Here is a 23064-nt window from a genome sequence, read left to right as displayed (position 1 = left end):
TTTCCCATAGATCGCGGTCTACGCGGCTAAGAAATGCAGCGGCAAAAAGGGAGACTGGTGCTCCTTCCATTGGTAAGTCTGAGAAAACGTTGAAGGATAAAGTAAATTGCAGAAGCTCGTCGACGAAAGCTCGGGCAATCCTTCGCATCTTCTGCTTACGTTGTTCTAACACCGCTATAATAATATAGTATCAGCTTCCACGTCTTGTCAGATATCATATCAATGCATAAAGGGTATTGTTAGCTAGGAAGATGGATGGAATAGTGTAGGGCAGATAACAACTAGTTAGGCTTAGAGTATATGGCATTGTGATGATGCTGTGCTCAGGGGCAGCTGAACTGTGGCTTTGCCAGGGTTTGAGTCGACACATCAAATGTTGTGGCGTTGTGCTCTTGATTGGTCTTACCAGGCTGCATGTCTACAAGTCCTGGCCCCGCCGTCTCCGCATATTGTCCCTTTGCATTTTCCCACAATTTCGAACTCTTCGGTGGCAACCATTGCTCCCATGGGGTAGGTAAGATATTCTCTTCGGTACTCGGGATCTCGGAAGGCACGGAAGATACGCTGGAGACCGATGTAAGCAACGAAGACGGAGTCGACGACGTAGAGGAGGAGGAAGAAGTAGAGTTAACGACAGATGGTATAGATGTTCTTGCTGGCGTCGAAGGCTGTAAGGTAGAGTCTTGAAGGATGAATGGTCTAGGTATATCGAAGTTGCTTGCATCTTGGTCTTCGATATCGTGTTCGGTGCTGTTGATGCTCTCATCTCCAGCTAAACGAAATTGCTCAATGTCCTCGACGAGTTGTAGTAACTTCTCTTCATATGAGGACGCCATCGTTATGCTTACTGGACAATCAACCTCGTCAACAGTCGTACGAGAAGGGAATACAGCTATTCGTCCCAAATCCATTGTGCGGTGAGCACGAAGTTTCCGAGGGAAGGAGCTGCCATAGCTCCTTCCTCAAGACCACCCAAGAATGTACAACTCACTACTGCGAACTAATGACTATCTACCCAGTCGCCAAAATAACAGGATCTCGATCTCATGCAAACATGTCTGGTAACAAGGTCGACATGGAACTCAAAAAACATAGCTTGAACATGAGTCCAGCAAACGCTGTACCTAGAGAATTTGAGCAGGCAACCTGCCTGTCCAGACTTGGTATAGAAGTACTTTGTTCAAACATGGTAGCAAAAGAACAGCCTTGGCACGAATTGTCACTAACAACTAGCGATCAACGTTGAAGCGCCGTCAATGTATCTTCACCATCTATGGTTTACACGTACAGATCCATTCTCGTTCAGATCAAGTACGAATCGAGACACCCACGAGCCTGCGTATCTCATTCCCATATCCCAGTTCTTACGTTCTGAAGGCATGACGCCTACTCCAAGAAGAGGCTCTGGTCAGGGTAGAACGCCCAGTAGTCGAAGCAACGAGAAGCGAAAGACAAAACATGGCTTATCCACTCCCCCATCCTCGCGCGGTAACAGCAGAAAGAAGAACAACAAGCTTCTAGCAAAACTCCAGCAGGTCCACGAGTCCCTCAAGAAGCGCAAGAAGGTGTCCCCTAGCAAGTCCAAAACTGACCGAAAAACTGATACGGAAGAGGCAGTAGAGACGTCAGCAAATACTCAACCATTAGCTGCTGATACTGCAGGAAACTATGACTCCGATGCCGTCGAGGATGAAGAACAGCAGCCTGCTGCACAAGACACTCAACCCGATCCACTTGATAGTGGTGATGAGGTCGACCTCTCAAGATTAGCCGACGCAGGTAGTGAGCAACCAGTCAAGAGAACGTCCGCAAAGACTGATGATGGCATGTCCACAGCTCATCAACATGATGCTTCCAGTGAGGATGACTCCGGAGAAGGAGATGGCGTATCTGTCCATGCGGTCTCTAGCGGCGACGAGATAGCAGTCTCCAGTGGCGATGAGATGGTCAAGCCGACAGAAGACCCAGTGACCGCACCACGAAAACAAGCGACTGCCACTTCGCAGCGCACAAAAACCCGCTCGCAATCTGCTAAGGAACAGCCATCGACTCCTCATCATACCAAAGGCCTTCTCAAACGAAAGACGACTCCTGGCTCGTATGCACCTCCCGAAACCACCGAGGATGATGTAGAATCTGAAGCAGAAGACGCATCTGATGATGAGTACATGGGAGATGCTGTTTCTGATTCAGATGTAGAGTCAGAGCAAGATGCTGGAGGGGAGATTGACTCAAAGGCGGCAGCAGATCTCATGGATGTGGACGATGAAATTGTGGTAACACCAGCAAATCCTCTGCCCTTTCGAGGACGAAGACCATCCACGAATCAGCAGAGATCTATAGCCACGCCACGATCATCGCGGGCATTACAGACCATCAGCAAGAGCCGACCAAGAGAATCGGTCGCTCGGGCAAAGCAACGCACTGCAGAAGAGTCCAAACCACCAAAGCCGTTCGTATGGAAGAATACATATTTCTTTCGTTTCGCGCCTCGCCGGTACGACATTTGCCTGCACCCTTATCATGCCGACTATCAGCTCCCACCCAACGCCAGGGAGCTGAAACCACCACCAAAGACTTACGAGCGACCTCGAGTCAGCCTACATGTTGGCATTGTCAGCGTCCTAGCACGAACACAGAAACGGAAGGTTGCGAAAACTGGTGGGATCAAAAAGGTTATTGTTCCCTATGGTAACGATGCTGAGATGGTGCCAGCAGTTACCGAGACCAAGCTACGAGATTCTGTCACGAAATCTTTCCTCGGCATCGATGAGGTGATCTTCACAAGATCTATGGAGGACCCAGAGTATCGAACCGAACAAGAGGCAGCATTTCTTGCACGATTTCAGAATCTCGATGATACGGAGCACAAACGTGTGATCGAAGAGTTCACGAACTGGCGATACGAGCGAAGACGTAGCGAGTACGCTGTCATTCGCCGTATCATGAGGGAAGGCTATATGAACCTGTTTCATCCCAATTCTATCGTGCGAGCTCAAAGCACAGTTGAATCTCTTCAACAACTTTGGCTTTTCATTCGTGAAGAAGAGCGACTGGAAGAGGAAGAGGCCATACCTGTGCAGTATGCTGGGCGGCGTAGCGAACCTGTCATCGAGTTGGCAAACATTCCAGAACAGAAGCTTATGGCTCTCAAGAAGATATCTGGATTGAAAGAGGAAGATGACCTTGTTGAGCACGCTAAGTCCACAGTGAAGGCGAAGTGGGCAAGTCAACAGAAAGCTTGGGATAAAGCTAAGAAGCCCAAAGGTCCTCGTCCACACACAGCTCCAGCGGATCTGAGCAAGCGGTTTCGCCAAGCACACGAGCTCGATGAGGAGTATAATCTGGAGGAAGAAGCGATGGAACTTGTCCAAAAATGGATTGATTCTTGCAAAAGCAAGCCAGGCCGTCCACGAAAGCACGCTGCACGCGACTCTGGCTCCGATGCAGATAACAGTTCTGACGATGATGGTACTCAGCGCAAACAACCTACTGGCAAAAAGAAGACTACTACGAGCTCGAGAAAGCTGGCATCACCACCGTCCGAATCATCATCTGAAGACGAGAAAGGACCTGATTACCGTGATTTGGTGAAGGATCAGACCAGAAAACCACGTCGCCGAAGGAATTACGATGGTTACAAGACTGATGCACTTTCAGAGACCGAACCTCCTACAGATAGCGAAATGAACATGAAACCCAAGAAGTTGAGGGAAGTACGCTTCGGTGACAAGAATTACCAGAAGACGAATGCTGTAGCAGCAGCCACACCCTCTACAAATACTGGCCAGGCCACCAAGAAGCCGACTAGGTCGAGTATCAATCCTCGTTTTGCCAAAGACAACATCAATAGTGACTGGAAGGATGTCGAGCAGGCCGTTGAAATACCTGACATCACAAAACCTTTCGGATACAAGCCACCAAGCGCACAAGCACAAGCTAAGATCGCCGATGACATCGAGGTTTATTGGCAGATCTATGGAAGTTACAAGCATCCCAAACTTCTGAACACCCCCGCAACTGAATTGCTTTGCGTTTTTCATGCTATGATCCTCAGTATGAAGAGTCTCAATGGTTTAGGCGCAGAATTTCCTGCCATCGAAGCAGCACAACTTCAGAAAGAATTCAATCGACCCGTACACCAGAACGTGAGAAACACAGTAGGTGCGCAAGCAGACTCGAACTTACTTGTCGATATTGGTGCATCGGTCCTTACGTCCTACATGCTACGGCATCATGACCTCCTCGTTCAGGTCGGATGGCTTACACCCGACGACACTCCACATCTGCTGCCTGTCGCAGAAGGTCAGGGAAAGAACATGAACCAGCCCCAGATATTGTTCATCTACAACAACAACATCTCAGAAACAGTGCCAACGGCAATGAATCACTTCCAAGGTATTGCCGCTAGAGCACTGCTCCCAAGCCATACCAGAGTCGCAACTACAACTGAGGAGGTTGAGCAAGCAACGCCATCCAAGACTTCAACAAACAACAAGGCTACGCCTGCTACAGTGAAGAACACGTCCTTCATTCGCCCAAGATTCTCTGAGGCAATATACCGCGAAGTCCAGGAAGCATTGGATCGAGATTGTTGGAAACCAGAGCAAGTGGTGATGGAGAAAGACTTCAGATACGCTGGTAAAGCCAAGGTTCTAATCTGTTTATGCAAGGATTATGATGGCGTCAAGCACCCATTCTTAGCCTACATTCGGGTGTACATTGACGCACATGGTTGCCACGTTGTTTCCCAGGTTTCTCGTGAGATACAAGAAGGAAAGTTCAGAACTTCTGCATTGTACGATGATCATGCTAGCCATTGGGGTCAAGGGGCAGAGTTTGGCGCTCGGTGGGTGACCTATTACGAATGGTGTCGCCTAATGAAAGAGTACAAAGGTGCCGGCAAGATTGTACTCCCGCTACGAGACAGTCAAGTCCACGGTGCAGTGATGAAACTGGATGAAGTCGACCAACACCTGGAGCAGAACCTCAGTCGATGGAACTTTGGTCGTAAATTGCGGTACGACCTAAAGTATACCACACCTGATGAAGGATTCATCCCAGTCGGCAAGAAGTCTGTTAACGTGATCATTGGCTACAAGGACGCTGATAATGAGGACCATACTAAGGATCTCCACGTACGGGTACAGCACAACAAGGATGGTCACTATCGGAAGTCTGAGGTAGCGCAGAAGATTAGAACCGCAGCTGTTCGTCATCCTGATGGTTCACATCATGTTCTTTGGGACAAGCTCCGTGGACAGGTCTGGAAGTCAGATAAGCAGACATCACAACTACTGGACGAGCACGTACGGTCAAACGCATTAAAGACTCTGAAACAGCTGATCGAGGCGGAGATCACACTTGCTAGACTTAACATATACCCGGTTGATCATGCGACGAGCACCAAGTACAGGAGAATGCTAGACGGTGAAATTGAGATACCAGATCCAGTCAGTGTTGGTCGCATCCCTGATGAGACCCCGACGCGAAGAAGAAGCCACTCTCCAGACTCAAAGGAGCAGGACCAGGAGCAACCATCGCACAAGAAGTTGAAGATGGATATTCTTAGAGAGGCTCAGGCAGGAGTAGGCGATATGCAGACGGAAGATGTTATCGACATCGACGATATCAGTGATGCAGATGACCAAAAGCAATCACCAACTCCTCTACCGAAAGAGACTTCATCAACTACGCAGCAGGCGCGCAGCAGCCAAGACAAGAAGATACATGAGTTGGAAAGTTCTGTGGGAGGGAGTACCGATGAATCTACTGGTTCGTCTTCGCGACGAGGACGAAGAGGAAAGAGAGGCGGTCAACGAAAGAACAAGGTTGCAAAGAATAGGATCGAGTAAGGAGTCTCCATGGTTGAATGCTACAAGTCAGAGTCAGTGTGATCGGGGTGCGGGCATCATGACACAGATTGACCTGTATTGTAGACGCGAATCGTGGCGAGGAAAGCAATGAGGCAGGTTGATGTTATTGCTGAATACTGTGGGACGGCCAGCAAAATGATGGCAGGGCCACTATGAAATGCTGGCCAATCCATAGAAAATGAACTGCCAGCTATTGACATTACACGTAGTCTGCTGCTGCACACACAATAAGCATGTCGTCTTCTTAGTTTCGCTGAACAACCCGCATAACTGCTACTATACTCCTTCTGCTTTCTCGCCTCGAACCGTTTGTTGGTCTATCATAGTTATGCATTCGAACATCTTCGGCTGACTATGTAATATCTCCTCTTCGTACTGAAACTCTTTGATCAACTATGCGAATTTTTCGTGTTCTCGCAGTAAAGCATTCGGATGGTCGAGCCTTATGCTGATGACTGTTTAGTGGAAGAATCGGCGTAGGAGGGCGTTCCCTTTAGTGATGGGCTTGTTGTTGAGTTTGACGATACTGAAGTCTGGATCGTGTTGTAGGTACTCCGAGACATGTAATTCATACCAACGTGGGTTGGCCAGGAAGTCATTTCTCCTACGTAAACGTAGGGATCTCCATTACCTCGACTTTCTCGAAGCTTACCACTAACGACCAGAGTGTATGGAGTTCCAATTTGTCGGTAGCTGTTAATCATTTCCACCCATTTATACTCTGAGTCCTCGAACACATGGATGACGCAGAATGTAGTTTGTCCAGGAAGAAGGTGTAGGAAAAGTTGATCTGGTATATCGCTATTCTTAGTTCGAGTGGATAGGACAATAGTAGGAGGGATTGCGTTGGGTAGAAAGATAGGAGTACCGGTCGCCATAGCGTAGATTCGGTTGAAGTGGATAGTGAACTTTGCACGTAGAAATAGTATAACAGCGAGAAGGGAAAAGCTTTCGTGGTGAGACATAGTAACATGTTTTTAGTTGGTACACAAAATACAGAAGATTTTCTGCCCTCACTGAGTGACGGTGCACACTTTGTAGTACTTCCTTCACTAGAGATCGGATGATGGTCCACCCTCAATATTCCTCTTGTGCATACTAATACCTATGGTTGATGCAAAGAGAAGAATTCGCATTGCATAGAGAGACTTGTTGAGTATCCCTCTCATGGTGGTAGGATGGCCTCGCCATGTCTTCTGTATCGATTACTTCCCAGAGTAAGTAATATTAGGCTTGAACATGGGAAGACCGACTTTTGTGAGGTGAATCTATGGCGAAGCCACAATTTGTCAGGCAGAGCATGGCGTTGCCAGGATCGATGGCGAAGCTAAGTAAATCTCCCTCGCGCACGCGAACACGTGCACGGTGCTTAAGTATACAACGTAAGATCTCCGTAAGATATAGAGTTTAAGATCTATATTCTACTATTATTAAGTACTATAATCGTGCGTAGAGACTACACCTAGCGGTATAATAACCTTATCTACTAAGCCTTCTAAACTATTACTAATATTAGTAATATTTTAGCGACCTTTTTACTAAGGCGAAGACTAGGCTTAATTCTAATAGAGTTAAACTTTCTAAACTTTCTAAACTTTCTAAACTTTCTAAACTTTCTACCTCTTAAACTTTAGATTTGTAAAGGTTCTTGCCTAGGCCTTAGCTTTTTAAACTTTATAAATATATATATATTATATAATGTATATTATATAATAAAGTTATTAAATACTAAAGACTTTTTATTACTTTAAATAAAATATACTTAACTTTATCTATAACTAGTCTAATAGTAAAAACTACTTTTATTGAAGGATATATATATATATCTAAATGTTACGGTTATAGGGACTAGGCTAGGTTAAGACCAGGCGGGGAAGAAAGGCACGTGATACTGTAGATAAGTAGACTACGTGTCGACCGCTCCTTAGCATCGCCCTTCAGGCGATGAATCGCTGTCACACCAGAGGTACGTAATTAGGTAGAATAGACTAATTGAGATAGAACAGGATGGAGTCCCCCGACACTAAATGCGTATATATAAAGGATATTCGCTATTATAATAAGTAACTACTAAAGTGCCTTTAAAGTAATTAATAAGGCTAAGTACTAGCGACTCTATTTAGTATCTTACGAAGTACTATAAGAATACTTCTAGAGAAACTCTCTCTTCTTGTTACGGTCACAGAGACTAGGCTAGGTTGAGACCTGGAGGGGAAGGAAGGCACGTGATACGATAGATAAGTAGACTGCGTGTCGACTGCTCCTTAGCATCGCCCTTCAGGCGATGAATCGCTGTCACACCAGAGGTACGTAATTAGATAGAATAGACTAATTGAGATAGATCAGGACGGAGTACCCTGACACTTCTCTACTAAGATATAATATAACTATTTTTATCTATAACTAGTCTAAGAGTAGAAACTACTTTTGATAGCTATATAGCTAGTATTAATATAATCGTTCTTCTTCCTACCTCTTAGATATTTCAGCCTAGCTAAATTGCAAAAATAAAAAGAGCGATATATAAAGATGAAGAGGGCGGGAATGGGCAAGTTAGCTTAAATTTGATGTCGATAGTTTGTGGTATACATACTTCGAACCCGCGCGGAATTACCCACTAGTAGACTCAATTGAGCTGAAAGCATCAGGTGAAACCTGAAACTAGCGCCATAACCACTCGGCCACCTCTCCATGGAGATGTGTGCGTTGTTTTCGACACAATTTTAGCGTCGAAACCCGGTGTGGAAAATATGATTGTGTCGTGATGTGACGGCCGAGGTTCTCCGAGCACAGAAGTGATTAGGGATGCGGAGAACGCCAGCGTAGAGCCTGGCCAAACCATTTCAATGTCTGTTGAGACAGTTCAAGACGGTTCCGTATAGCGAAGGTGTGTCGTTTGCCACGAGAGTGGGAGGCATAGCTTCAATGGACATCTAAGGGTCGAAATTGTCGGTAGAAATGCGCAGGATGCAGTCCACAGCTAGGTCGCCGTCGTGGAGAGAATCGGGAGCTCTCGCAATATCGGTATCTGATCTTCGGTAGACTCGAGAACGTACATGGAAGTATAGCTGAAGTGAAAGAAAGAGAGAGGTCCTTGAGGAAGGAGCTTCTGTGCACGTTCTATGGCAAGAACGTAGCGTCGCGTTGCCCTAGCGACACTAGCGCGATTTGTCGCCAACATCCTGCTCGAGCAGCAATCGTGCAGCTCAGTTGTCACAGATAGCGATGTTCGAGTTACTCGAGCCTCTTTGACGATCTAGAAAGCATATTCTGACTCGAACCCACGAAGCTTCATGAGCAATGTCCACCGTAGCTAAGGGCGAAGTTGAGGACGATGTGTCGCCATTTGAGCAGCAAACCCCGGATTCTTTACGAGCACGAGCACTTTCTCCACACTTGCACGACCTTCTCAGCACGAGCGATGAGCAAGACTTGAGCGCAGATAGCAAAGATGACTACTTCTCCCAGCACAAACCCTCCAAGCGATCTACATCTGGCACTTCGTCTATTTCATCCTTTCCGGCCTCGGTGATACACAATACGCTCCTTACGGATAACGAGGATGTACCCTCTCACACAAATGCCCGAATGCAAACGTTCACTCGCGCCAATTCATCTCCTGGAGGTGGTCATCTCTCCGCCTTTCGTCATTCGAGTAGTGTTCGAGCTTTACAGCTAGAATCAGAATATGCAGACTCAGACGCGCTTAGCTCAAGAGACAGTCCAGGAGTACGAAAGAGTCCTTACTATAGAGTAGGAAGTCCGGGTTCTATCCACTACTCCCCTACGAAGCGATCTTCTCGTCCTGCAACACCGAGGCAGCAAAGCACAACAAAATTGAAGAAAGAGTTTCCCTTGGTACTGCTGCATTGCAGTCTTCTGCCTCCAGCTTTCGCTACGGACGGTCCTTCGGTATCTGACGAGATCCTTGAGGCGGTGCTCCCAGAAGAGTACAGGAAAAGGTGGAAGATACTGCAAGACAAAGTAGCCAAAAACACGGCGATATGTCAGAGAGGAGTACTGATATCTCATCCTCGGGAGGACTATGATCTGCTTGAAGAGAGGCTCCTCGAAACACTTGAGCTTGAGAGACCAAGGATAAGAAAAGGACACTACTTAGGCAGCAGAAAGAGTGGCGGGAGTGACAGTGGTTTCGAAAGCTCAAGCCAAAATGGTACAGACGAGGGCTCAGACGGAGACCTTCCTCGGGAGGACGAGCCAGGTGAAAAGTGTCCCGATTGTGGCAAGGCAGTAAGCTGCAAAGCAGATCAAGAACGACGATGGAGGGTAAAAGTCTTCGCAGCCAACGGCCTCATGCGAGGAGATGCATGGGCAGCAGCTTGGTCAGAGATGGAGAAGGTGGATGTTGAGATTGACGTCTGGATGCCTGACGATGTGAGGAATCAAGTTGAAGAACGGCTGAAAGCACTACATGCGAAAAAGGAGGCTGAAAAGCCCGTGGAAGAGCCAATTGAGGTTAAAAAGAAGAGCAGAAAAGTCAGGAGCGTCACTGCAAAACTAAGGCACGACGAACGTATGCGAGAGATATATGGGGAGACTCCTAGTATGCCATCGCAGCAAGAGATCGATGGACTCGTCAATGAAGAACCGGTTGTTACACCCTCGACTGCACGCAATGAGGCAAGTGATCACAACAATCAGTCCACGCAACACACTCATCCGTCGACTGCCCGTATCAGTAGTGAAGATGCCACTCGGTTTCAGGTGGATCCACAGGAGAGCTTCGCCAGACTCATGCAACGACATCTGCAAACAATCTGGAACGACCAGAAAAATCTTGTCATCGTGTTTTTGAGCGTGCTGGTGTTGGTCTTTTCGATTCAGAATACGAAGAAGGACAATGCATTATCGCAAGCAACAAAGCCGTCTATTTCCGTGGCACCTTCAGAGGCGACGATGTCGCCTGAGCCGCCAAATCTATCCTATGTCACCACCACAGTCTTCGCTACGCCTTCTGGGGATCCTAATGCCTCATTTATGACGTACTCGAGCGAGAAGGGGTCGAGAATGGACAATGACCGATCGGAGCCTGTAGCGCTGCCAACGGATGAAGTTGACTCGCATTTCGAAGCAGCAACTCCAGCGCTCGAGTTTCTGACGGCCGATGAGCTGGAGAAGGTCACGGAGTTGTTCGAACCTGACTCAGAATCCACACGACTCTCCTCTCAAGTTGAGTCGGTGAACGTTGATTTGGAGGCTTTTCCAGGACTAAACAAAAAGGAGTCGACAGAGGTGGTAGTTGAGTCTCCTACCGACGTTCTTCTTCGAGAACGAGCAGAGATACCAATCCCTGCCGAGTCTCCTACGGATTCCATCTCACTGGCTGCCGAATTACTGCCTATCTCCGCCCTTCGATCTGACGAAGTTTCACCCGCTTCATGCCTTAGCATCGACCTTGGTGAACGCGATAGTGCTAGCATTGAGCAAGAAATGAGTGACGGAGGATCAAGCCCGAAAGCCGAATCATGACTATAACTGGTATTGGCGCTGTTTTGCACTCTCGGTGTCCTAGTCAAGGTCAGGTCAGTTTCAAAGGGTAAATATAGTTGACTGTCACTAGCAGCTTTGGTAGCGTTCTGAGCGAGTATATAATGGCATTACCACGGATCAAAGGCAGAGTCATGAACCATGCATGGACTTTCGTGTTTGAAATATATTGTCGACTGCCTCACAATCCCTGCACAACTTCATGTAGTCTGGTTAGTACGACGAGCATAGGGCTCGACTTCTGAACCACGAGTGCTATGTGCCCGTCGTTATCTGGCTGAAGCTCGAGTTCGACCACGGATTGACAAGCTGGCATTATTCTTTGCTATCATTTCGGCGGTTACTTGCTGACCTAGCTTTACGGTAGCTCACGTAGATATTTCTAGACGAGTCAACACACCCATCACGTTGTAGAGTCATAATGTTAGCTCTGCATTTCCTCGTGCTGTCATGGTGCTTCTGATTTTAAGTGCCGCCACTATCCTCGCAGTAAACAAATGATGCACGCTACTTCATACACAATCTCTAATGCTTCAAAGAGTTCACACCTTCTTCCAATTAACGTGGTTTATTGCGAGCAAACTATTAATCCACATGGCCAGCTCATCGACAGTACCTCTTGACTATTTGCAGGCTTGGCACGCATGACAGTGGATCCCTACCACGAAAAGCGCGACCATGACTCCTACAATCTCAAATCACTCCATGTTCATGCAACTACACACTGGCAAGGAGAATCAGTCGCATATCAGACTCATAGGTAGAGATTACGAGCCTGAGCGACGAATTCAAAAGAGCGAGACAATCACTTCAAGTGTGACTCCACAAACTTCGGTCCAGAGACATCGCAAAATCCACAGCCTTATCCTTGGAGCGCGACAAGTAGAATACAACGGCAGCGTCTCTGGCCAAGTCCTACCATATCTTCCGAGAGCGCCGTCACTGTTCAGAGAATTACCAGACGAGGCAGAGGTGACAGTCTATCATCCCTCTCCTCTGCAGAAGCTAGCTTTCACGAATTACTCGCTACGAGCAACTCGACCGAGACCAATCGTACTTCAATCGCCAGTGCTAGGCTCTCGACCCTCGACGATGCCGCACGCTGTGACCGCTCACACCGGCTTTCAAGCCTTGATACTATGTGGCCCGGGTATTGGTCTCAGTACTTTCACTAATGTGCCAGCGGAGTACCCGAAAGCACTAGTATCAATCGCTAATCGGCCTATGGTATGGTATGCTCTAGACTGGTGTTATCGAATGGGAGTCACAGATATCACTATCATCACACCACCTGCATCGAAGAAGCCGATAGAGGCTGCCTTGGCTCAACACCCAGACCTTACTGCTCTCCCTTCGCCAAAGCCCGATCTTTTAGCCCCTGCTGACCTTGAATTCAACACACCAACAGCAGAGCTGCTAAGACTTCCAGAAGTGCAGAATGTCATCAAATCAGACTTTCTACTTCTACCATGCGACCTGATATGCGATATACCTGGTGACGCCCTATTAGAATCGTACCTGATAAGCATGGCTGGCATAGCTGGTACAGGTGCCGACTTCGGAACTCAGTCACAACTCAAGACACGGAACCAGTTTGGACTCGGCGCAGAAGGTAGTGGACGACGTGGTGGGCTTTCCGTCTGGTACAATACGGTCAACAGAGAGGAAAGTGTCAAAAAGGAAGAATGTGATTTCATGGGCACGGTTGCGCTCGATACCTATCATAAAGCACCATTGCAGAAAGTTTCAGAGCTACCTGACGGGCGACTGAGAAAGCTCGTCTGGACGACTCCAATGTCTGAAGTATTCGAGGAAGCTGAAGAAAATAAGGCCTGGAGGATTCGACAATCGCTTCTTCGAAGGTACGGCTCAGTCAAATGCATGACTCAATATCGCGATTCGCATATATACTTTTTCCCGAAATGGGTGAAGGAGTTCGCAATGCAGAACGAGGATTTCGAGAGTATTAGCGAGGATCTGGTCGGTACCTGGGCTAAGGCAGAGTGGCGGAAACCAACCTTTAGAGCACAATTTGGAGCCAACAAGATCTTCAAGAAAGCATCGGCACCCACAACAAATGGCACGGGTACTGAATCTCGCAACAAGAACATTGAAGAAGAAATAGATCTATTATCACTCAGCAGCACACAAATTACACAACATGTACCAAATGCGACGCAGCTCAAACCATCACAACCCATACAATTCGCTTCCCGTGTGCAAGGAACGAATCCAGAAGACAGCATGATATCGACCACAACGGACGAGTCAACACAAGACGACGAAGACGGCCAAGGTAACGAGCAAGACTCATCTATACCACACCTTCCACCCATGCTAAGCTTTATGCTTTCCTCAGCACCATCCGCGCCACTTGTACGGCGTGTCGATTCAACGCCACTACTACTCTCCGTCTCTCTACTCCTCGCAAAACTGCCATCACACGACCAGATCTCATCAACCACAACACCCAGCCCATTCTCCCATCCCTCCAAGATCCACCCTACATCACAACCCCCACAGCAGGTTCGTCTGAACGTATCCACAGCAGATTGTCTGATCGCGTCTAACACGACTCTAAATCAGCACTGCACAATCAAGCAATCCTGCATTGGTAGTAATTGCACCATTGGTGCCGGAGCACGGATTCAAGACTGTGTAATTATGGACGGAGCGCAAATTGGAGAGAAGGCTGTAATCAGTGGAAGCGTGATAGGCAAGAAAGCGGTCATTGGTAAGGGAAGTAAACTCAAGGATTGTGAGGTGCAGGATGGCATGGTGGTTGGTGAGGGTGTCGATGTGAAGAATGAGAAGTTTTTGGTGGGTGGCTTCGAGGAAGGCGATGACTTTGGAGAAGAGGATGATGACGATGAGTAGAGTCGTCTTGTTTTCATTTAGCCTTCTGCGATAGAGTATCATGGTGTTACGCAGCAGAGTGCGGACTCTTACGGCTCGCTGATGCGACTACCAAGCTATAGGGTTGTGGAATCCACATTGTTTCATCAACAAGAGGAAGCCTCGAACATTTACCACATCAAAATATGCTTTCTTCTTATAACTCTACTATATTCAATTCTGGTTCGACCTCAAAACGAAATTTCTACTGTGGCTGTTCATCCTTACAACCATCATCACGCGCTGATCGAGCTGCTGACGGCTGAGCTCCACGTTCAAGCTCTTCCACCTCAGCAACAATCTCATCCAGATCAGGCAACAGAAACTCACTTGTCAGCCCTTCGTTCCACTCATCAATTTCCGACGATGGTGTCTCATTCAACACTGATCCAGACGTACTAGTTGCCATTTGACTCACAGCCACACCCGGTCGTGCCTGCCTTGCTCGCACCTCTTCACCGTCCTTGACCAGCCTCTGCTCCCTCTCATTCCACCTCCACCCACCACTTTTCCCACCCGACTTGCGGACGACACGACACCCCATAATCACCATCCCCTTATCCACCCCCTTCAGCATATCATACAACGTAATCGTCCCCATCGTCGCAGAAGTAATAGCCTCCATCTCCACCCCCGTCTTGCCATCGCAAGACACAGTCGCCGTGACCGTGACACCACCATGATCCGCAATCAACTCACCCACCTCCTCACTTTCACTCCCCTTTGTCCTCGTACGATACTCAATCCATCTCTCCTCACCGTCAAATGCCTCGATATCAACCGTAATCCCCGTGATACTCAAACTCGGATGCGCAAGCGGAATTAAGTTGGGAGTTTGTTTCGCGGCTTGAATTGCGGCGATTCGAGCTACTGCTATTGCGTCGCCTTTTTTGTTGTTTGCGGCTGTGAGGGCGGGGAGGGTTTCGGGGTGGGAGAAGAGGAGGGTTGAGATGGCGGTTGCGGTACGGAGGGTGGGCTGTTTGTGGGAGATGGAGATCATGTGGGCGGAGCCGGTGGGGGTGAGGTGGGAGAGGGAGGGGAGTTGGGAGGGTTCGGTGGTGGTGTCATTGTGTTTGAGCGAGTGATTGGAAGCATTGTTGGGTTTAGTGCTCGAGGAGTAGGCTCGGGAGTTGTGTGGGATATGTTGGTGTTTAGGTGAAGGTCGGCAAGTTGAGTAGGGACGTGATTGTAGTGCTGGGAATGGAGGGCAACGTGCAAGCAGATGGAGAGGTATGGTTGTTTGCTGCAACCTCATTCTGGACATCGAAGGGGGTGTCGGGCTGGGGGTGTGTGGCTGACGCACTGGAAGGGTTGAAAACGGTACACGAAGCTCTATACAAGGCACAATTAGCCAGTAGCCCATAGCAGTACAAAAAGTACAGAGGTGAAGTGCTTCTGTAGAATCTCAACAATAGAAATGGTATCAAATGTTTTCGTTGGTGCTGTGTAGCAAAACAGCGCTTGAAAAAAATCACGCTCATCCTCCAATCAATATCATAGGTCTGTTTTTCATATTCTCGAGCTCACCAATGCCAGCATGCTTTTCTTTCTTCCTCTTAACAGCTATACCAATAACATCAAGCAGTTTGGCTTCATGCTCAGACACGCCCAGAGCGCCAACGCTCCCAGCAAGACCTTCACGTCTATCTGACTCTAGCTGTTTCAACGCTTCCATGGCCTCGAGATCGAATGGCTTACCTTGGTTTGTCTCTCTTAGAATGTCCCTAAGTGAGACCTCGGTGTCTCCGAAGAGACACACTTTGAGATTACCATCGCTAGTAATTCGTAATCTGTTACAGGTACCACAGAAGTTGTGTGTCATGCTTGTAATGAACCCAATCCGACCAGCGAAGCCTGAAATCTTGTAAGTTTTGGAAGTGTCGTTAGGATGATCTTGCACTCGATGAACGTCAGGGTATTGTATCCTGATCAAAGCAAGCATCTCCTTGAACGACAGCATCTTCTTCTCCGACCACTTATTACCATCGAAGGGCATATACTCAATGAAGCGAACCTCGAGGTCTTTGTCTCTTCCCAGTTCAACGAAAGGTACTATCTCCCGCTCGTTCAGGCCTTTCATCACCACACAATTGATCTTCAGCTTGATGCCTGCACCTAATTTGTTCATTTCGAGTATGCGATTGATCGACTTCATGACGGCATCGTGACCGTTCCGCCTCGTCATCAAGGTGAACTGAAAAGGGTCCAATGTGTCGAGACTGAGATTGACTGCTGTCAACCCCGACTCGACCATTGGGTCCAGTTTTCGATGAAGTGAGATACCATTCGTGGTTATACAAAGCTCTTTCAGGCCCAGCCGCCGCAGTTGACCCAGCTCCTGCATAAGGCTCACAATGTCTTTGCGCACAGTCGGTTCACCTCCAGTCAAGCGAATCTTGTTAACGCCCTGTTTCACAAACAGCTCGGAGAGATAAACGATCTCTGGAGTTGTCAGGTTATGTTCAGGTGGTGACAACTGGATGCCTTCCTCCGGCATGCAGTAGACACATCGCAGATTGCATCGTTCGGTAACCGATATACGCAAGTAGTTGTGCTGGCGTGAATAGTTGTCCGTTAGAAAAGAGGAGAATGGTCGTGGTTCAAGCTTGTCCTTCAGATTGTCTATACGTCGTCGCTTTCGTGCAGGTTGAGAGGGCTGGTCTATACGGTGCGCCTGCCATACCGGCGCTGCGGTCGGATCTCGTTCGATTTCTAGAGGAGCCGCAGTAGCAGCAGTGGCAAGACCACGTCGTAAGCATGGGTTTGAAGTGGTTGACCTTGTAGGCTTTGATACTGCCAGTCTTCCAAAAACCTTCATCATCTGTCTCTGCGCCGTCTCTGCCATAGTGAAAGATGTTTCAGAGGGTAGACAAAAGACATCCTACCTATCGCAGAGCTAGAGAGGTATCATAAAACTTGGGCATTTCCATGCACTAGGATTTGATAAGCACTGGTAAAAGCGACAACCGTTCGGTCATCTCCAATGAAATACTTCGGCGACGGAGGTGCCCCTCACGCCCTGCAGTAATAACGAGTGCCGATCATTGTGTTTGAAGAGAAGGATTCGCTTCGGATATTACCGGTGATGTCTTGCCATATTGCTTGGACGTGTCGCTCGGGCACTTTTAGGCTCGTGCTCTGGTCAGTATTCAACATGACTGGTAGCTGTGGCTCATACTCGTGTATTTGAGGTTACGCTTTTGTGAACCTCGGGAGTGCCTTCCGTGGTGCAAGACGGGCACGTTGCAGCGTCAGAATCTAAGGATAGGATAACAATATACCATTATGTTCGAGCTGGCGAACGTGTATACAAGTCTAATACCAAATCCTGTGACGACTCCATACACCTCGCTAACAACACTGACGCATCCTGAAATCAACCATATCGTGGACTATGCTGTAACGGAGGAGAGAATTGCGCACCAGGCCAAGCCGGACTTGGACCTGCAGAGCTAATACTGCCATTGTTCAATAGCCCTCCCCTCTCAATCTGCTGCCTTCTAATCTCCCTTGGATCCCTGAAACTCTCGTTGGTGCTACTCCTGTCCCTGGTGATTCCCAGGTTGAACCTGCTTGTAGAAGTGTTGCTAGGAGGGAGACTGCCACTCCTCTGTCGACCTACACTCTGTTCACCTGGCAGATCAATTCTGTAGGTACTGCTGGTGTCGTCCATACTGGAAAGTCGATCTGATTTTGCCATGAGCAGCTGCATCAACTGCCTTCTCTGCTGCTCGTCGTCCGGAACCATATCGCGTACCTCACGACTGATATTAACTGGTAGTAAGGGCGACTCCATAGGTATATGCGATCGCCTCCTCGCATCCAACTCTTTGATTTTCCGCAATTTTCTGTATGTAATCCAGCTGAGTACACTAGCAACCGCAGTGGTAAGACAGGCAGCCCCAAGCGGCAGGAAGAGATATATGCGGTCTCCACGTTCGGTATTCCTCTTTAGTACACGATGGACAATGGTACTGAACAATCCTACGGCCGACGCAGTCAGAACCGGTATCAGCACTCCGTCGAAAGTGAAGATCAAACTGCGACTGAGGAACGCCAAAGCAGCAATACTGAGATAGCCCACTACTATGCCCGTCGAGGCCAATCCGGTCATGAAGGCGGGGGAGACACGGAGTTCATCGGGACTCGAACTGTATGCGATGGAAAAGAGGACATATCCTGCGAGCACGAGCCATGCTGAGAGGATAGAAAGGAATTTAAAGTACCAAGGTAATCGTTCGTTCTCGGTGTAAAGATCGAAAGTCGTTTCTCGAAGTTTGGTGTAGGAGCGTCCTCGCATATTGCGGCTGTGACAACGACCGTTAGGTTCAAGGCATTGAGGGCTCCACCTGTGGCTGTTGTACTCCAGAAAAGATGGTATAATATAGACGTTTTGCGCTGGTAGGTTAGTCGACACTGTCAATGGAAGGAACGATCAAAAGTATTCGATGTTAGCTAGCGAAAGACGTAGACACTCCATAAGCAGATGCGCTCGAGGGCGCCTAAAGACAGGCAATTGACCTGGCACAAAGGTCTGACAACCTGGTTGCATGTGCAGCAGCTGAACAGCACCAAGACTTCTTTATCGTTGTTGCTTGTTGTTCATTGGCTCGGACTGAAACAAAAGTCCTGCCACTGCACTTGCAACGGCCACAGCTAGAGCGTTGCCAAGCTCAATATGCACAACCGTGGCTCGGTGAACGCTGTATTTTAGTACTTGCGGTGGCTGGAATATGTAATGACATTCTGCAGCGGTAACACGTCCTGAGGCACCATGCCGATGTCCCTACCAGAAAGTTTGCAATAGTACTACTCAGACGGGCTTCCAAGTTACTTCAACGGTTTTGTCCAGTACTTGTCAGATCGTGGAGACTAATGAGCGAATTTCCAGGCACTAAGACGCCCAAGCGGCGATTGCTTTCTTGAATGACCTTCACTTTCCGTGGGAATAAAGTTGTAACAATCATCTTTCTTTCTGGTATCTGACACTTATGTCAACTGTTTGTTTCGGCCTGTGAGTAGTCCTGCCAATGAGCTACGTTTTCGATAATGCAAGAGCTTGAACGAATCTCGTCCAGCTTATTAAAGAGAACATACAGCGTGCGAAAATCATCTAGCGCTGGCCCTCGTCTCGGCGAGCCTTGCATGCGACCATGTCAGATGTTAAGACGTCGCTATATAGCGTTATCATTAGCGAGTCCGATTGCTTAATCTGTCTCTGGACACACGACCGGTCTCAATTCGGGTACCACAGCATGACACTAATGCCCGTTCCAACCATCTGGTGCCGATAATGCCAGGATGCAGTTGACAACTTCTAACCCACACCGAAGCGACGACGGACGCTCAAGCTGCATGCTTAGAGTGTACCATGCCTGTTTTAGCTAATGGCCTTGCCTTCAGCAGCAGCGTCGTCGTCATGAAGCAAATCAGGCAACACTGCGACTCCATGTTCGATAGGCGGTTGGCTGATAAGGCAGGCCTTTCTGTATCTTCCACCTGAGTACGTACATAAAGCTTCGGGAGGTCAGTTGGTACTTCTTTCACTACGAAATGTACTGATGCTGCGCGAAAATCAATTCAGTATGTGGTGGCGCACGTTTTTCGTTGTATCGTTTTTCTGCCTCATTCAAAAGAGTTGTGGAGCAGACTTTAAGCAATGTTACGCCAGCCTTGTACCTCTTCTGCCTCTCAACACCAGCGGACTGCCAGACTTCAATGGCTCTATCCAAAACCTGAGCTATCCTGATCCAATTTATCATGGCGCGGTTCGTGGCTTTCGCTTCAATGATGCTTTGGAGCAACGGCCTCTTTTCCTCACGGTGGAGGGTTGCATCAATGCATGTGGCTCACATGCACAGCTTAACGATGTCGTTGACGCATTTTCTATCATGACCACATGGGTTCTGCCAGTCGTAGCGCTCCTGAGCCAGCTTCCCTACATGTCTTTGTCAGAACGCAAAATCAAGAACTTGGAAGCATTCGGAAACTGGGTCGGGTCACCAGCTGCGGCGCTCACAACGACAACCTGGAACATTCTTATGATCCGCAAGTGTCGAATCCTAGCAAAGCCTAGTCCTGTGCACAGAGACACGCTCTACATTCTCAGCTGTATCAATCAATACCAGTATCCAAGACGGTCGAAAGGCGGCAACGATAATCGCAGGGACGTGGCACTGCTTCGAGGCATACTCTATCCCTACCTCCAGGACAGTGAGAAGTTGCCGGAAACTCTACGAAAGAAACTCGAATGTTTGTCAACCCATCTTGCTTTTCAGCTGCGTTTGCAGCGTCGCAAAGGAGTATATCCATTGTGGCTCAATATTATCTGGTTCCTGATATCATTTGTTTTCTCCATCGTTACTGCTTTTGCTTCGCTCGGAGACAATACCACTGCACATTCTTTGGCATTAGGTCTTCTACTTTCCTGGATGCCCACGCTGGTCCTGGCCACCATAATCGACCGCAACCCCGTTTCGGAAACAAGGTGTGGTATCCTGATACAACGCTGGCTCTACAACGTCGATGCTCTTTTTGCAGCAGAAGCTCTAGGGATGGGAAACATTCCGGAAATTCATGCTTCGAGCACAGGCGAACTTACTGTTGACGACTGTGGGGACGAGGACATTGGTCTGCTACCGATTCGAGAACCGGGAAACGTATACCCTGCACGTCGGCAGGATACTGAGCAACGAGTCGCTGCCGAATCAATCGTCAACACGAGGCAATGGCATAAAGGTGCGGAAATGCGGGACTTCTGTGTAGGAGACTTTGTGGGACAGGGCCGAAGGATGCGATACTGCGCGGTCGCTGATACGGTCTTGGATCTGATACTCCACCGCAAGATTCCACGATTGAATGATCTTCCTGGTGACTTCGAAGCCTATCACTTTCGTGAGGCGCTACCAAATCGGCCTCAAGAATGGTACCTGGTTTGGTTGGTCAGTCAATTTCTGGTCGGAGCAGGCTACGCAACTGCATTTGTGGTTTCGTTCAAAACTCCAACCATAGGCTTAGGCTGTCGCACCCTATCCTACACAACGTGGTACCTACTAAGCTTCTTCAGTTGGCTATTTCTAGGCATCTGGCAAGAACCACCGAAGTACGTACGCGTGTTTGCATGGATACCTAATGCTCTAGCAACACTTGCACTGTTCAGCATCATGCTCCTTCAGACAATCGGAGGGCTGAACAACTGTCGCTGCAAGTCAAGCACATTCGGCTCATTTGATTATGGCGGCTACATGGACTTTGAGAACGGCGAGTTTTATCACCGAGCCTATGCAGTACAGGAGGTCTGGGCTTTGGCGACAACCTTCGGCTTACTGATTGCTGGTTGTGCTATCTTGTATTTCGGGAGACGGTGGTCTCGAGACTCGGATTTATGGAGCGTCGATGAAGCTTTTGAGCCTCCAGTGGTTGAGGGCGTCGATCTACTTTGGTTGATCTAGCTTTTGCCTAGTACTATACCAGTCAACAGATACACCATCGCCTATAATCAATCAGGCAGAACCTTTGCTCAGGTGTACGTGTGCACGATATAGATGAAGTCCCAACCGTTCAAGACTTCCAGTTCCTGCAGAACCATCGTGCTCACTACACATGGACATACGCGTACATGATTGAGGAACTTCGCTTTATTGGTGCATTGTTGAGATTGTTATCTCTACCCCATTCGTGTGACTTTATTTGGCCCAGTAGGTATACAAATGGTTGTACATATTCAAAGCGCTATAGATAATGCCCAATTTTCATAAAGATGCTCCATCTAACAAGTCACATCAAAAAGTGGTACATTAGATGCCGGAACACCATCTCCAACGATACCGAATGAAATCTCCTGCTGGTTGGCGTTGCTGTCCTGCAACGTATACCACCAAACATTTCTTGATCCGAACAGATCACATCCAACTTGCTTCCAGTACGACTGAGCGTTTTCGACGGATGCGACTGCTAGGTTCGAGGTTGGACCAGATACAGGCCATCCAGTCTCTGTAACCCAGACAGGTTTGCCCTGTGAGACACCCTCAGTGGCGCCAAGGGCGTTGTAGAAGACTCCTTCAGCTTGGTCAATTGGGTTTGCTAGCGTGCTCTCGAAGTACGGGAATGAATTGTGGCCGAGCCAGTCGACGGCACCGATCACACCGGCGTTCTCGCCCAATACCCAGGCGGTCCAGGTGTCTACGTGACCGACTGGAGCACCAGCAAGACTGGTACCTGCAATTGTATCGCGAACTTGTTGGATGTAGCGAATGACGACATCGGCGCTCACGCCAACGCCAGCTTCGTTTGCCACGCCAGCTGGGCTGCTTCTGTAAAGATCCTCGCTACCAACACTGATGCCTACTACTCGGTCTGTAAAGGCGGCACCGTACTGGTTGATGGCATTGCGAAGTGCTGTGATTTCGTCGTTGAATACAGCGTCCCCGGCTGACGCCCATAGGCCGAGTAGGAGTTGTGTGTCTGTGTCGATGGCCGCTTGAATTGCAGAGATCGGGGTGTTTTGTGTGCCACACTGAACCATCGTGTACAATCGTGCTGATGTGAATCCAGAGTTGCCTACCAAAGTTTTGGCAGAATTGAATAGCCCTTCGAAGGCGGCCTCGTCACGACAGGCACCAACCCCATCCGTAGACCCATAGTTGAAGCCCTTAGATTGAGCTGCTGTCAGTGTCGACAAGAAGAATGTGCCAATCGTGGCGGCTCCTGCAAAAGTCGTCTTCATGATTGCTTGTGAGATGAATGAACAAAACGAAGGACTGAGAGGATTTAATGATATATTTGT

The 23064-nt window shown here is 48.4% G+C and overlaps 7 protein-coding genes across 7 annotated transcripts; 4 read left to right on the top strand and 3 right to left on the bottom strand.

The window, feature by feature from the left end:
- Positions 1-1054: 1054 nt before the first annotated feature.
- On the top strand, positions 1055-5855 carry LTR64_006118 (uncharacterized protein; the record flags this gene model as incomplete). Its single annotated transcript, XM_064900453.1, has 2 exons — positions 1055-1163; positions 1291-5855. 2 exons carry the CDS (start codon positions 1055-1057, stop codon positions 5853-5855), a joined length of 4674 nt encoding a protein of 1557 aa, XP_064753765.1.
- A 3321-nt stretch (positions 5856-9176) lies between these two features.
- On the top strand, positions 9177-11366 carry LTR64_006117 (uncharacterized protein; the record flags this gene model as incomplete). Its single annotated transcript, XM_064900452.1, has 1 exon — positions 9177-11366. The coding sequence occupies one exon, from the start codon at positions 9177-9179 to the stop codon at positions 11364-11366; it is 2190 nt and encodes a 729-aa protein (XP_064753764.1).
- Positions 11367-12641: 1275 nt separating this feature from the next.
- GCD1 (Translation initiation factor eIF-2B subunit gamma) lies at positions 12642-14261 on the top strand (the record flags this gene model as incomplete). The annotated part of the gene is made up of 2 exons (XM_064900451.1): positions 12642-13910; positions 13971-14261. The coding sequence occupies 2 exons, from the start codon at positions 12642-12644 to the stop codon at positions 14259-14261; spliced, it is 1560 nt and encodes a 519-aa protein (XP_064753763.1).
- A 223-nt stretch (positions 14262-14484) lies between these two features.
- LTR64_006115 (uncharacterized protein) lies at positions 14485-15279 on the bottom strand (the record flags this gene model as incomplete). Its single annotated transcript, XM_064900450.1, is given in 2 exon segments — positions 14485-14663; positions 14679-15279. 2 exon segments carry the CDS (start codon positions 15277-15279, stop codon positions 14485-14487), a joined length of 780 nt encoding a protein of 259 aa, XP_064753762.1.
- Positions 15280-15756: 477 nt separating this feature from the next.
- On the bottom strand, positions 15757-17124 carry LTR64_006114 (uncharacterized protein; the record flags this gene model as incomplete). Its single annotated transcript, XM_064900449.1, has 1 exon — positions 15757-17124. The coding sequence occupies one exon, from the start codon at positions 17122-17124 to the stop codon at positions 15757-15759; it is 1368 nt and encodes a 455-aa protein (XP_064753761.1).
- A 3046-nt stretch (positions 17125-20170) lies between these two features.
- LTR64_006113 (uncharacterized protein) lies at positions 20171-21730 on the top strand (the record flags this gene model as incomplete). Its single annotated transcript, XM_064900448.1, has 2 exons — positions 20171-20531; positions 20694-21730. 2 exons carry the CDS (start codon positions 20171-20173, stop codon positions 21728-21730), a joined length of 1398 nt encoding a protein of 465 aa, XP_064753760.1.
- A 317-nt stretch (positions 21731-22047) lies between these two features.
- On the bottom strand, positions 22048-23004 carry LTR64_006112 (uncharacterized protein; the record flags this gene model as incomplete). The annotated part of the gene is made up of 2 exons (XM_064900447.1): positions 22048-22794; positions 22843-23004. 2 exons carry the CDS (start codon positions 23002-23004, stop codon positions 22048-22050), a joined length of 909 nt encoding a protein of 302 aa, XP_064753759.1.
- Between the last annotated feature and the right edge of the window lie 60 nt (positions 23005-23064).

Source organism: Lithohypha guttulata, assembly GCF_036872675.1.
Source record: "Lithohypha guttulata strain CCFEE 5908 chromosome Unknown scaffold_4, whole genome shotgun sequence".
In the NCBI taxonomy this organism is placed as follows: Eukaryota; Fungi; Ascomycota; class Eurotiomycetes; order Chaetothyriales; family Trichomeriaceae; genus Lithohypha; species Lithohypha guttulata.
The sequence above is the reverse complement of the archived record's forward strand: the minus strand, read 5'-3'. Positions and strand labels throughout refer to the sequence as shown.